We start from the raw sequence: 12,736 nt of genomic DNA, 5'->3' as shown, positions 1-12,736 counted from the left end.
GAAAACGTCACTGAGCTAGTAACAGAGGCAAGGGGCTAAAAAAACGGATCCGGGCTAAATGTAAAGGCTATCTGGGTCTCAGGATGTGGTGCCCTTTTGTTGTGGACACATTGGCACCGGCCTTACACAACAACAACAACAACAACACCAACAACAACAACAACAAATATTGTGATACATCTCTTTATTTGTTACATTTTTTATTATGAGAGCTCCCAGGGGATAAAACAACCAATGAAACAACCATTTAAAGTGCAGTCAGAAATGTTTAAAACACATTATAAAAAACAATTCCTTAGCAAATAGTTCACACCCATAAAAGCAAATCCTTACAAGCTAAACCTAAAGGTAACACAATAAAAACCCTCGCTCATACTGAATATACTGTAAGCTAAAACTACATTTCCCTCCACAATCTACTGTCACACAACCACTGAAAACATGTGTATATGAGATCATCTAAATCAATACAGATATAAGATGTCAATATAACTAAGGTCAAGTTTTCAATAACAGTAAAAGATCATGTAAAACAAACAAACCATATACCATGAGTAATGAAGACAATGTAAATGAATCAAAACATCTGTTGATTAATACCATAATATGGATATCTCATTATGCAAATGTAATTGAATAAAGACAAGAATAAAAAGAAAGACAATAAATGGAGTTTGTGTGATCTTTCAAAGCGATGCCAAATAAAAGGTTCTGATTTCTTGGCATGAGCTGTACCAACAATCACCCCTAAGATAGATCCCTAACTTAAGTTTCAATAAGCATGAATCAAACATAGTTTATAAAAAACTCCCAAAAATGGCACAATGCTCTGTGGTTTGCCAAACTATTACATATTGTAAGTAGAACTGTTCTTCTCTATATCAAGCATTCAGGTCGTAAACGCTACGGTTATGTTTTGAAACATTTTCTTAAATTGCAACACTGTTGGGGATTTGGTGTGGGGACAAATAACAATAACTCATTGTTAATCCTTTGTTCCGGCGCTTGATGATGTCGGTCAGCTCATCTAGTTTGTTGCGGAAAGTCAAAATGGCTTCCTTCACTGGTTGCTCGGTGAAGTGCTCATCTGGATACATGCCTAAACACCGCTGGGGAAAAATGTAAAGATCAAATGTGTCATTATTTTACAAGGTAAACAGATCCTTTATTTATGCTCTGGAAAGTGCTTTTGCAATGGGACACCTGTTGAGATGTTGATGCATTACAATTATTTAACATACTGTTGTTTCATTTTCACTTTTAATTTTTATTATTATTATTATTATTAGGGGCCCAAAGTGGCGGAGACCCGTATTGTATTTCTATCTCAATCCCTTTAGTGCCACCAACAGTCCAAAATGTCACGTCACATTTTTGCCCATAACTTCTGAACAGTGCGCCGTAGAAACCATTTTTTTTATCTGTATCCTGATGCAATATATGGCTTCATTTTCCGTATGAAAAATTTCCCACTATTTTGAATTACTCGATTTGTACAAACGTTTTTTCCCAAAATAAAAAAAACTGGCCTTGTTAGATGCGGGTTGTCATGCCGAGTTGAACGATATCCAGTTTTCTCATGTCGGCCATATTGGGTGTCGGCCACATTGAATAATGTAGCAAAATGCTGTATTTTACGAACACATTAGGGTGTCGTTACGAAACTCGCTATGGGCCATCAGTACCATGCCCTGAGAAAGATTGTAAAGTTTCAGACCAGCGCAACCTTGTAATGAGGAGATATATTTACATGCCTATAAGTTTATCTGTGGATTTTCGTGGGAGTCATGTCCTTAGATTTCAGAATCCTTGCTGAGTCCAATGATTTAGTGATTTAGCGCCAAAAAACAATCACGTTTATCTTTGCTGGTTTCGCCTCAATTGGAGTTACGGTTGCATAGTTAATGCGGAACATTTAGTGTTTTACTACATATTTCATGTCAAAATTCCCATGATAATGGCCGAAAATGCAAAGAAAGTTTTACTTCTGTTATTCTTTTGTTTTTTTTGATTGTATGCATATAACTTCTAAACTAATTGAGAAATCTTAACCAAATTTTGCACGTTGATTTAAAGGCAGTCTGACAATACACAAACAATTTTGGTTTGGCTGCGACACCTAGTGGCCTTATAATCTAACAAAACGTTACATAGGTTCTGATTGTGTATTGGCACGAAAGTTTGTACATATCATCATTGGCAGATCTTGTTCGCCCCAAATAAATTTGGTGACAGCCCCAACAAATGTTCAAATGTTATAAGCCATTTCTTTTACCTGTGTTTTAAAAGTTAAAAATGTGATCATCTGACATCCAAAATATTTTTCCCTGGGCTGTCATTGTGGGCATCGCCCATTTGGAATTGTGTCATAAAATGTAGTATTTAAGAAAAACAAAGGCTAATCGCTACGAAACTTGGTAGGGTTCATCAAGGTCATGTTGTGATCGGACCTGTAAAATTATAGGCCAGTGCCCCCTAGTGGTTAAGAGATATTCTGAAATCTATTAAAAGGCTTTTAACATACGAGGAATTGATTATTAGATTCACATAAGTATTTTTGTTGGCTCAAGCCGAGTTCAGTGATATCAAAGTAGTCATATTCCACCATACTTCCTGTCTGCCATATTGAATTAGATATTAAAAAAACATACACTTTTGAACTCCTTTTACAAGAGCTGTCTTGTTTGCTTCTAGAGACACCCCTAAATAAAATTTAATAAAGCTTTTTTGATTGATCAAATGGTTCTCATAAACGGCCTCAAAAAAATCAAGATGTGCACACCAAAGGGTCATGTGGCTTTATCTTCGCATAACTTTTGTGTTTTGACAAGAAACTTGGTATGTATCATCACTGGCACATCTTGTTCCCCTCACTTAAGTTTGCCACCTAGTGGTAGTATTGTACAATATTGCGTTTCATTCATTGAATTGCAGCTCATACAGCTTTCCTGTAGCTCAGTGGTAAGAGCATTTCATTAACAACACAAGGTTGTGGGTTCCATCCCAGGGGATTGCAAATACCCATGTAAAATGTATAGGATAAAGTGATTGGTCTGTGCGTCACTTAAAACTTGTCACAAACCATAATTACTTTTGAAGCCCATGATTTGTCAGCACCAAATTTAGTGTGCACCATTGAATTATATGACTGGATGTACACGCTAAGTTTTGAGACTGCGCCATCTAGCGTTCATTAGATATGATGCTTTTAATATAATTGCTTTCAACTCTTGAACGCTTTCTGACGGTGATTATTTCTCCTGGTCTGTGACGATTCCATTGATGCCGTGTTTGTAATTTTTTTAACATTCGGTTCATAACTTATTGTAAAGCATGTGAAAAATGTTTTGTCAACTTAACACAACTAAAAAAAATTGATGATTGGCTCTGCTACCTCTGTCAAAAGGATGGACCTGTCCTTTGAAATTGACGGGGTTCATGTTAAAGGTGCCATAGAATGAAAGGCATAGATGAATAATAAGAGGTCTGTACATGGAAATGAAATATCGTGGGCCTTAAACACCATTGTTTCCCCCTTCATATGTTAACTGTGTGCATGCAAAAGACCAATGAAAAACAGACCAATATAAACATAACACAGACTGTGATGTTACAGTCGGAATGTACGCCCCCAACATTGCATAAACCCACCCATGTTCCAGACCAGCCAGACGTGCACAGCCCTATCATCGGAAGTTCTACAGGTATTGTGAATAGGGTTGGGCGATTTCTACCAATTTGGCATCGGACGATGTCTACACTCTACAGTGAAACTCTTGATGGACGATGACAAAGTTGTATTCTTTAAACAAGCTGTGAGGTTATGAAGTGAGGCACGTCTAGGCGAGAACTGCACAGGGACACGTCTTCTTTATACAGTTATAAAGTCAGGCAGGTCTAAGCAAACTGAACGTCTTTTTTAAACTGCGTGAGCTGCACAATTATAAAGTCAGGCGCGTATGATCTGTATTGTGCGAGTTTATATGCCCATTAGCCCTGTTTATATTGGTTTACAATGCACTTTGAAGCACAGAGCAGCAAGAGTCACGTAATGGAAGTGAATTAGACCGTTTTATATATGGGACCATATCAAGCAGGCTTCACTCAACATTTTGATAATGATAGGGGCAATTACGACTAAATTACCATTACAACACCTGCCGCAAGCAGTAAGCAGTGATCTTATCCACTTTTTCCATTTCACGTCTGACAGTAGTGATCTGTTTGCTGTGTGAGCTAGTGGCATGAGCCTCGCAGCAAAACAGCCAGTAAGAGCAGAATTTATAATCTATATTCATGACCCTTCCAAATAAACTAATAACAGACCTTTTCATTCTAGACACAAATCCTAGGGTTGGAAATGGACATGTTAAACCATTGCCCACATTCCTTCTATGTAAATATCAGAGAACAATATAACATATTGTTTCAATGAATTCTTTGGCACTTTTAAGGCTGCTTCAATCAGTTCGTAATCTTGGTGTCTCATTTGAGGGAAGATATACATACATAAGGATAACTAAAAATAAGTCATTTAAATATGTTAGTTCATGTTATGTGGCTTTTAAAAAAAAATATTGCAGTCTATGTTTTTCCTCTACAGGAACATATTGATTATTGACTATATATTGATTTTTGTTTTGTCTGGAGCTCTGACTTATAACCTGGTTACGATCCACCAGCGTAAAATAAGAATACTTGTTATGTTTCCCCCGGTCTTAAGATTTTGTACAGGAGTGTATATATTTTAGGGATGACTTAGTAGTAAGTGATGCCAGTGTTACACAAATTAAGTTACTTGCCCACCGTCCCACCAACGTTTGCAGTTTTAATAAATAAAATTCAGTTGAATAATGAACACAACAGTTTGTGATGCGCATCTGCTGGCTTCAGTATGAGCCTCAGTTACAATATACATATTATTCTTTTAATAGACCTTCTGTTTAGTGTAGTCAAGTTTGTTACCGTACTATTTTATTGTTGTGTTTCATAAAAAAAAAGAATTGTTATTGTGTGGTTCATTATTAAGTAATTGAGAAACGGTGTCTTTCCTTCGAGTTAAACTGCGGATATACCCGTCCTATGTGTTTGCTCCGTGTTTGTCAGGTTCTGTTTTATGGTTATTGTGTGTTTTATTAAGAATAATAATGAACAAACATTTTAAGCATTTGTTTTAGTCAAGAAAAAGAAAAGATTTAAAGTAATGTTAAGGATTAAATAAGTGCCACAGATACTGAACGTCATTGTCAAATTGTGTTATGGGAAACACCCGTGTTGTCACACAAATCCTCACGAGCTTATCCCTAATGCAACAAGAATCTATGCTGTTCCTCCGATCTGTCTTATATTAAACATTCGGTTTAATTCATATCTGTTTTGTTTAAAATGTTCTGTATGTTTAACAGCATATCTCCAGTTTGGCATGCAGTAATTATTAATTTTGTCAATAAAACTTCTGTTTAATATAAGAGAGTGATACTGTTTAGTTATTTTATTGAGAGTAATATTGAACCCACATTCAAGCGATTACTGCCCTGAAATGCAGCTAATTCAAAAGTGTAATAAAATATGCATGTGAGCTGTAAAATCCATTAGGATATTAAGTAAAGATCATGTTCCATAAAGATATTTTGTAAATTTCCTACCATAAATATGTCAATATGTCAATGCTGCCAGTTTGGTGTCCATGTAAAGCTTTCAGGTTCATCAACTCTCCACAATGTCATTACAGCGGTAACCCAATAGAGACCGATCATGTATTTCCATTCACTAGTCATATGTGTTGTCAAGGACTTGGACAACTTTAAAGGCAATTTTCTCAATACTTAAATTGTTTTACACTCACATATTTTTAAATAGTTATATCTCAGTCAAATATTATCTTGTCCTAACAAACCATACGTCAATGATGTGGATTTAGTTTTTTTGCCACTGGCTCTCTCAATGGAGACAGCTGACATTGCTTCTTGGATTTTTAATTCCTGACAGAATTGTATTTTTGGTGGAGTGTCTCTTTAATAATATTGCGGTTATGGATAGCAGGTTGCATCTATTAATTAAAGTGAAAAATATTATTATTTTATTAGCCCTCATGTTGTTCCAAACCTGTATAAATGAAAGATATTTGAGAGAATGTTAGCAACTGACAGTTCTGGGGCATCATTGACTGCCATAGTAGGAACAATGACAATAGTAGTCAAACGTGCATCAGAACTGTTTCCTAAATTTTTCAAAATATCTTCTATTTAGTTCATCAGAATGAAAAATGATACAGTATTTTTTCTACTATGGTACCGTAACTGTAACATCTGTTTGTAGAGTGTAGCAAGCAAACAATCTACAGCAATAAGTAGAATTTTAAATGTATTTGAGCCAACTTGCATTTTAAAAACAACCTTTGGGCTTTTAACTCATACCTTGATGCTGTGTACCCTCATCTAGTAACAAGTTCATTCTTTTTCATGTTGATTTAGAAAAGGCTACTGCCATGTCCAATACAATTTCAAATGGATAAACAAATCAGATGTCAAACCTCTTTGTCCTGGAACTGAGTGAGGAGCCAAACTGTCCTGAGAACCTCAAAGCTACAACCACGGTCAGGCAAAGTATTCATGATAGGTTTCGGATCCACTGTGCCCTTCTCTTGGAGAGGCGGCTGCCTCATGGTTGAAGGACTGTTGGGAATCCAGCCATACCACTCAAACTGGAACACATAAGATTATCTTTTAGATATCATGCAGAATTATGCCCAGCACTTTCTAATGCTCTTACAAATGATCTTAAAGTGTGTTATCTCACCTGTCCAAAGTTGACTGCGGCATGCTGTGCTGAAGCATTGAATATTATTGCAGTGAGGTACTTGACAAGCTCCTCACGAGTTTTCAAAGAGAGTGGAAACTCTGTAAACAGTGACAATTAGCTTTTATCTTGTGTACAAATTAAGTTGATTTGATGCACACAAAATGCATATAGAACATAGAAGAAAAGGCATGCTAGCACAGACAAATGTACACTGACATTCTGCTAAAGCTGAACCTGTACTCACTTTTACCCTCGGGGTCCTTCATGCCACTGAGGAAGTTCTCCATCCCATAGTTAACGTTCTTAACAAAATGTTGAGTCGCCACATCGGCTTTAACCTTCTCATCACTGTCATAGTAGATCTTGATCACCTGGTCAACAAAACTACAGGAAGATCCATAAGATGACGCATCAAGATAGAAAGAAAAAAAACTCCAGATGCCAAACATGTTTATTGGGCAAATTTTTACTTTCTCACTAGTAGTACAGAATCTGAACTGTTGTTACCCTTCCACCAACCTGTATATGGCCTCCCAGATCTTCATGCCATCATCTCTATAGTAGTACTTGGGAGTATTTTCCATCCCTCGAGCATTTATAGCCTCAGGGAAACACATGGACTTGTAGGTAAAAGTCTTCATGGCCCTTTTCATCAATTCCTCAATCCCATCAGCACTTATGCTACTAATCTGGATACAGAAAATTCAGTCAATATTTTGTTTTAATATTTTCAGATATGAACTAGGTCATAAGCACATGTGTAGCATACTGAAGAGACCATCTTTGAGGTCAAGTTTTATTCAGGCTGTTATTGGGTCTGCAGATACAGTCGTTGTTTCGTTCTTAACGCCATTCCAGCATCTAACACCCGTTTCATACTGAACGCGTGAGCAGCGCATAGGCGGAGCTTCATCAGAGTGTGCCTAATGGCATTTCACACCAGCAGTGTATGTACCGTGCACCGCACTATCTGCCCTGATAGCACACACACATCTGGCTTACGTCATTTTGACACCGGCATTTACATCTGCAAGACATCTACAATACATAGTTTGCTCATCTGCAATACGTCTCGGTTATGTCTGCTGTCAGACTTCATATAGACATCTAGAAGATGTCTGTAAGATGCTTATGATTTGGAATGGATGTAAAGGGAACAAAACATCACTCATAGCAATGAACACAACAATATACCAGACAAACATAACCATTTAGCCAACTTTCTTATGACATAATTCCAAAAAATCATGAAAAACAACGTCGGACGAGCAAATCACGTGGTCTCATGAATTCGCCGCTTCGTGTTTGATATGCTCCTCTAGTGTAAATTGCCACCGAATTGAGGACGGAACAAAACTTTTGCCTGAGCTGTAATGTGCTACACACGTGTGAGTGTAAAAGAGGGGTAACTGTTACCACAGTAGAACAGTGCAATTCTCTTACATACATCAATGAGCAAAGTATTTCCAGAACTTAATCAAAGCGCCTTTAAGTAGATTGCATAACTATGATTTGTTATATCCGCCTGTTAAATGCTCTTTTGGATGTACGTAGAACAAGTTATAATTAAAAGCCATCGTGCTTTGAAGGATACAAAGTCACTAATGGGTTGACTCATAGGAGAGAGTGAATGACTTGTGATGCGATCGCTTTTCTCTCACACATACCCAACGTCTATGTAGTTTTATCTGTTTTTTCAGAAGGTGATGATGACAGTGAGTTTCAGACAGTACACTGACACCGTAATGCAATCATTTTTCACTCCTTCACATGCAATACAAGCTCTTCTCGTTTGGCTCTCACCGGAGGCGGTCGCATTTTCTCACTCCCGTCCTTGCCCATATCTTCCCTGCTTTGTCTCCTGTCATGTTTCGTCTCATCTATTGAGAGACTCTCTCTGCACTGCTCTTGAAACTTGGAAAATGAAACAACTGCAATCTTATCTTTTCGGCCCCCCTGAACCAGGATTGGCCTTGGCCGAGGCCGATACTGGAGAAACAACCCTGAAGGGCAATGTGGCGAGACGCTCTTGCATTCCCTCCCCCATCATACACACACACACAGACTTTTGGACCTTATCACTCATACAGACACACACACAAACACAGACTCTGACCGATTCCAAACCTCCGTTGCTTTGACCCGCCAGCTTGGCAAGCGGGTCTGTGTTAAGCGCCGTAATGGCTGCAGGACCGGATGGCTGCTTGCCGGAGCTGGATTATTTAACCCTGTTGCAAGTCTTGTCTATGGTGTATTATGTGTATCTGTTTTTCTCTCCACTTCCCTCATGTTTGCTTTATTCTTCTTCTTAAATCCATTTCGTTACACTGTACTTGTTATATGTGTAATGACAATAAATTGAATCGAATCCAATAAGATTTAAAGGGGTGATTTGATGAAAAACAGACTTTTTCCATGTTTAAATGCTAAAATCAGGTCTCTTGTGCATCTGCCAACTCAGAAAACGTGAAAAAAGACAACTCATTCACTTTTTTTATGTGAGTATCTCTTCAAGCCTATGAGAAAACAAGCACTTCAGAAATCGCTCTCTTAATGACGGAAAATGTCGTTCTTATTAAAAAAAATTCTCAAAAAATAAGAATATGTTTTAAATGCGATAATTTGCAGTCATTTAAAAGAAATGCGCGCGTGGCGGCGGTAGAGGACGGTCTATTTCTTAAAGCAGAAATGGAAGGGAAAACAGATCCGAGAGAAATGTAAAAAGGGAGAATTAAAAACAAAACAAAAGGTAATAAAGAAAAGTACCGTGTGGGAGCGTTTTAGCGAAGTGTTAACAAGGATGAATCAGGTCGTGTGTATGCAACGACTGTGAGGCACTGTATGTATATGAAAGCCATAAGACTGGTACCTCTATAATATAGTACATCATGTGTGTGTTAAATCGAAAGATAAGATTTAAGCATTCACAGACAAAGACAGTGCTAGAAAATTGAGAAATAGAGTAATTAAAATGACGAAATTCCGTCACAACAAACAGTGCTCAGGATGTGCGTGTATGTTTGCCAAAAATCCATGGATTGCGCACCTGCCAGTTATAAAGTTACACACAAAACGTGAAAGCATAACTAGTAAGCTGTGAATGATTTTTAAGCCTAAGCAGGAATGATTAGAGATGTTTAAAACAAAACTAACCTGCAGGGTTCGCCCCGTTCATTAGTAAAACAAACAGTTTGCCGGAGCTAAACATATTAACGCACATAATGTATTAACATTCATACAGTTAAACTCCAAGTGTCCATCTGCGCTTATATACAGTAAGTTTAACACTGGCTTTGAATGTTCTATTAAGCTTGTGACTGACTTAGCTCCCTTCGCTATCATATGCTAACGTTATCCTCCTATATATATGTTACATATACGTCAATTCAGACTGTTGATAAATATAACTCACATCAGCAGTTTTGTCTCGTTCAGTCGGACTCGATCCCTCTTGAGGAACAACTTTGAAGCTAATCCTGCTTGTACTGTCTCAGATTGAAAAAACACTCTGGCTTGAAGTGATTTACGCAAACAAGCAGGTTTTTACTTATGGTTTCTGAGGGATTTCCACTAAAAATAAAATAAATACACTCCTGTCTCCTACTAGGTTTAGTCCACAAACTTTAGCCATGGCGTCACGTACTGCGCCGTTGCTTGTGAAAACAACAATGGTGGAGTGTGGTGGGTGTAACTGTGTAGAATAAGGGGCGGTGACATTATAATAAAATCCTCTTTGGACATCATACCCTGAATGAAATCTGAACGGCTGGGTTTCTCTCATGCTTGCAGGGAAAGACACACCTAAACAAACTAACTGGGTTCTTACTTGTCACGTTTTCTGCGTTGCTAGATGCACCGGGGAAACGCATCTCAGTGCTATTTTGATATAGATTTGTGCTCATCCAAGGAGTAAAAAGAAGGAAGACTGCACGTACCCTTGCCCAACCGCAATCCCCCCTAAAACTAGTCTTTACAATGTTACAAATTAAATGTTACTTGATTAAAAACAGGCAACTATTTGTCAAAAATACATATTACTTATCACTTAGCCACACAAAAACAAACTATTGTAGATACCCAATTCTGACTGGCATTTTTGGAATTATCAGTTAAAATGTTTAACTAGGGTGACCATATTTCAGCTTTCAAAAAAAACGACAGTCAGTGGGAGGCAGGAGGCAGATGGACACCCACAGCGGGTGGAAAGATCGGGATGGGTGTAAATACTTCACAAATGCGTTGACAACATGAAACTGTTACTGAAGTTTAATACATAAAGTAATACATCCTATACATTCAACTTTTAGCCTTCAGCAATAGAATAATAACAAACAAATAAAAAAGTTTAGCTTTTAAATGACAACTTTAAAAAAAAGAACTGTCTTTTCAAGGCCTTTTCAAATTAAAAATCACTTGCCATTAAAAAAAAATGGGCATCGTTAACGCTATTCAGATGCCATGTGCCACCCACTGAAAAGCAAGCTGCTTCTCACACTATTGGTTGTTGCCGTGGTGCTTGTCGCTACCCGATCCGTCCCGGGAACACGACTTGTTCCGCGCATGCCCGAAAGTGAGTTAACTCACCGCCCAAATAACTTTCGGCATTTTATAAGTGGAGTTGGTGGTCTAGTGGGTTAAACCACTGAACTGGTAAATCAAAAGGTTGCTGGTTTGATCCCAGCATTCACCACCAGTGTGTCCTTGAGCAAGACACTTTACTCCATGTTGCTCCAGGGGGATTGTCCCTGTAATAAGTGCACTGTAAGGCACTTTGGATAAAAGCGTCCGCCAAATGACTAAATGTAAATGTACATGTTATAAAAAAGTAGTTTGACACAACCGGAACCATAAACTCTTTATTGAAAATTGCATTTTGTAATGGTATGGTTTGCCATTTGTTAATACCATCAGGCCTACTTTTTATATAATTGTAATCAGCAATAATTCATTAACAAAATTGAACTAAAAAAAAGAAGGAATACTCTGGCCTCAAGAGTCTTCTATACAAACGTTTGTCGTCATTAATTCGCATGTAATAAAGGTATTTGCAAAGGCTGCATGTTGCGATTTTAGTTTTTTTAAATGCATGGATTCAGTAGAGACTTCTACATATAGAAAGTGACCAGATCAGCCATTTGTATCGTTTCTAGCCATCGTTTCTCACACGTAAAAAAATGCTTTTCAGTTCCCCACTTAATAATAAATGACACCACGCGCTTTTTTGAGTACCAAAACAGCTGTGTTTGACGTCTATTTTTCACAGACTCTCTGGAGACATAAAAATAAGTGTGTGCATTATGTAGAGAGCGTAGAAAGAGTCCTGTTGGCCGCCTGTATGATGACTATACGCGCACATCCCCAAACTACCACCCCCCCAATTCCAGAACAAATGAAAATAAATCGAATTTATCCCCGCGAGGTCAAAAAATACAGCAATGCACCCTTAAATCTTGTCATGGTGCCTCTATCATGTCGTGTTTTATTCCTGTCTCGAGTGGAGCCATGGCATTGCCTGATGGTTTTTTGTGGGAAAGACATTGTTTTTTGTCCTGTCTCGTCTTTGGCCCCGCCCCTCTCACTCCTCGTCAGCTTTCCCTGAGCGCTTAATCCCCAGTACCTGTTTCTTGTTAATTATCCTGTGTTTCCTATAAAGAGTTCTCATGTTTCATTGTCCTGTGGACGTTCACTGTACCTGTATGAGTTGCTGATGTTTCGTTGTAGCTCATACTATTACCTTGTACACAAAGTCCTGTTTTCTTGTCTCCCTTGTTCCTTGTTCCTTTTAGCTTAGTGTTTGTTTCCAGTGTTTGTTTTCTAGTCTAGTGAGTCAGTGTCCTTGTTTTATTTATTAGTTTATCAAGTCTTGTTTTCCCCATTGTGGGTTTTGTTTTGTCCTTTTGTCTTTTCATAGTGTTTAGTGTTAATAAATACCTGT

The 12,736-nt window shown here is 37.9% G+C and overlaps 1 protein-coding gene across 1 annotated transcript in view; it reads right to left on the bottom strand.

The window, feature by feature from the left end:
- Positions 1–221: 221 nt before the first annotated feature.
- Positions 222–12,736, bottom strand: part of LOC130421067 (polyunsaturated fatty acid 5-lipoxygenase-like) — a 45,018-nt gene continuing 32,503 nt past the window's right edge. The window contains exons 10-14 of the mRNA XM_056748734.1: positions 7,321–7,490; positions 7,046–7,185; positions 6,799–6,899; positions 6,533–6,703; positions 222–1,109 (exon numbers count right to left, since the gene is read on the bottom strand). Of these exons, the coding sequence (XP_056604712.1) occupies positions 930–1,109; positions 6,533–6,703; positions 6,799–6,899; positions 7,046–7,185; positions 7,321–7,490 (762 nt within the window). The 3' untranslated portion in view covers positions 222–929. The remainder of the gene's footprint in view (positions 1,110–6,532; positions 6,704–6,798; positions 6,900–7,045; positions 7,186–7,320; positions 7,491–12,736) is intronic.

The sequence above is a fragment of the Triplophysa dalaica genome, chromosome 5 (genome assembly GCF_015846415.1).
Source record: "Triplophysa dalaica isolate WHDGS20190420 chromosome 5, ASM1584641v1, whole genome shotgun sequence".
NCBI lineage: Eukaryota > Metazoa > Chordata > Actinopteri > Cypriniformes > Nemacheilidae > Triplophysa > Triplophysa dalaica.
The sequence above is the reverse complement of the archived record's forward strand: the minus strand, read 5'-3'. Positions and strand labels throughout refer to the sequence as shown.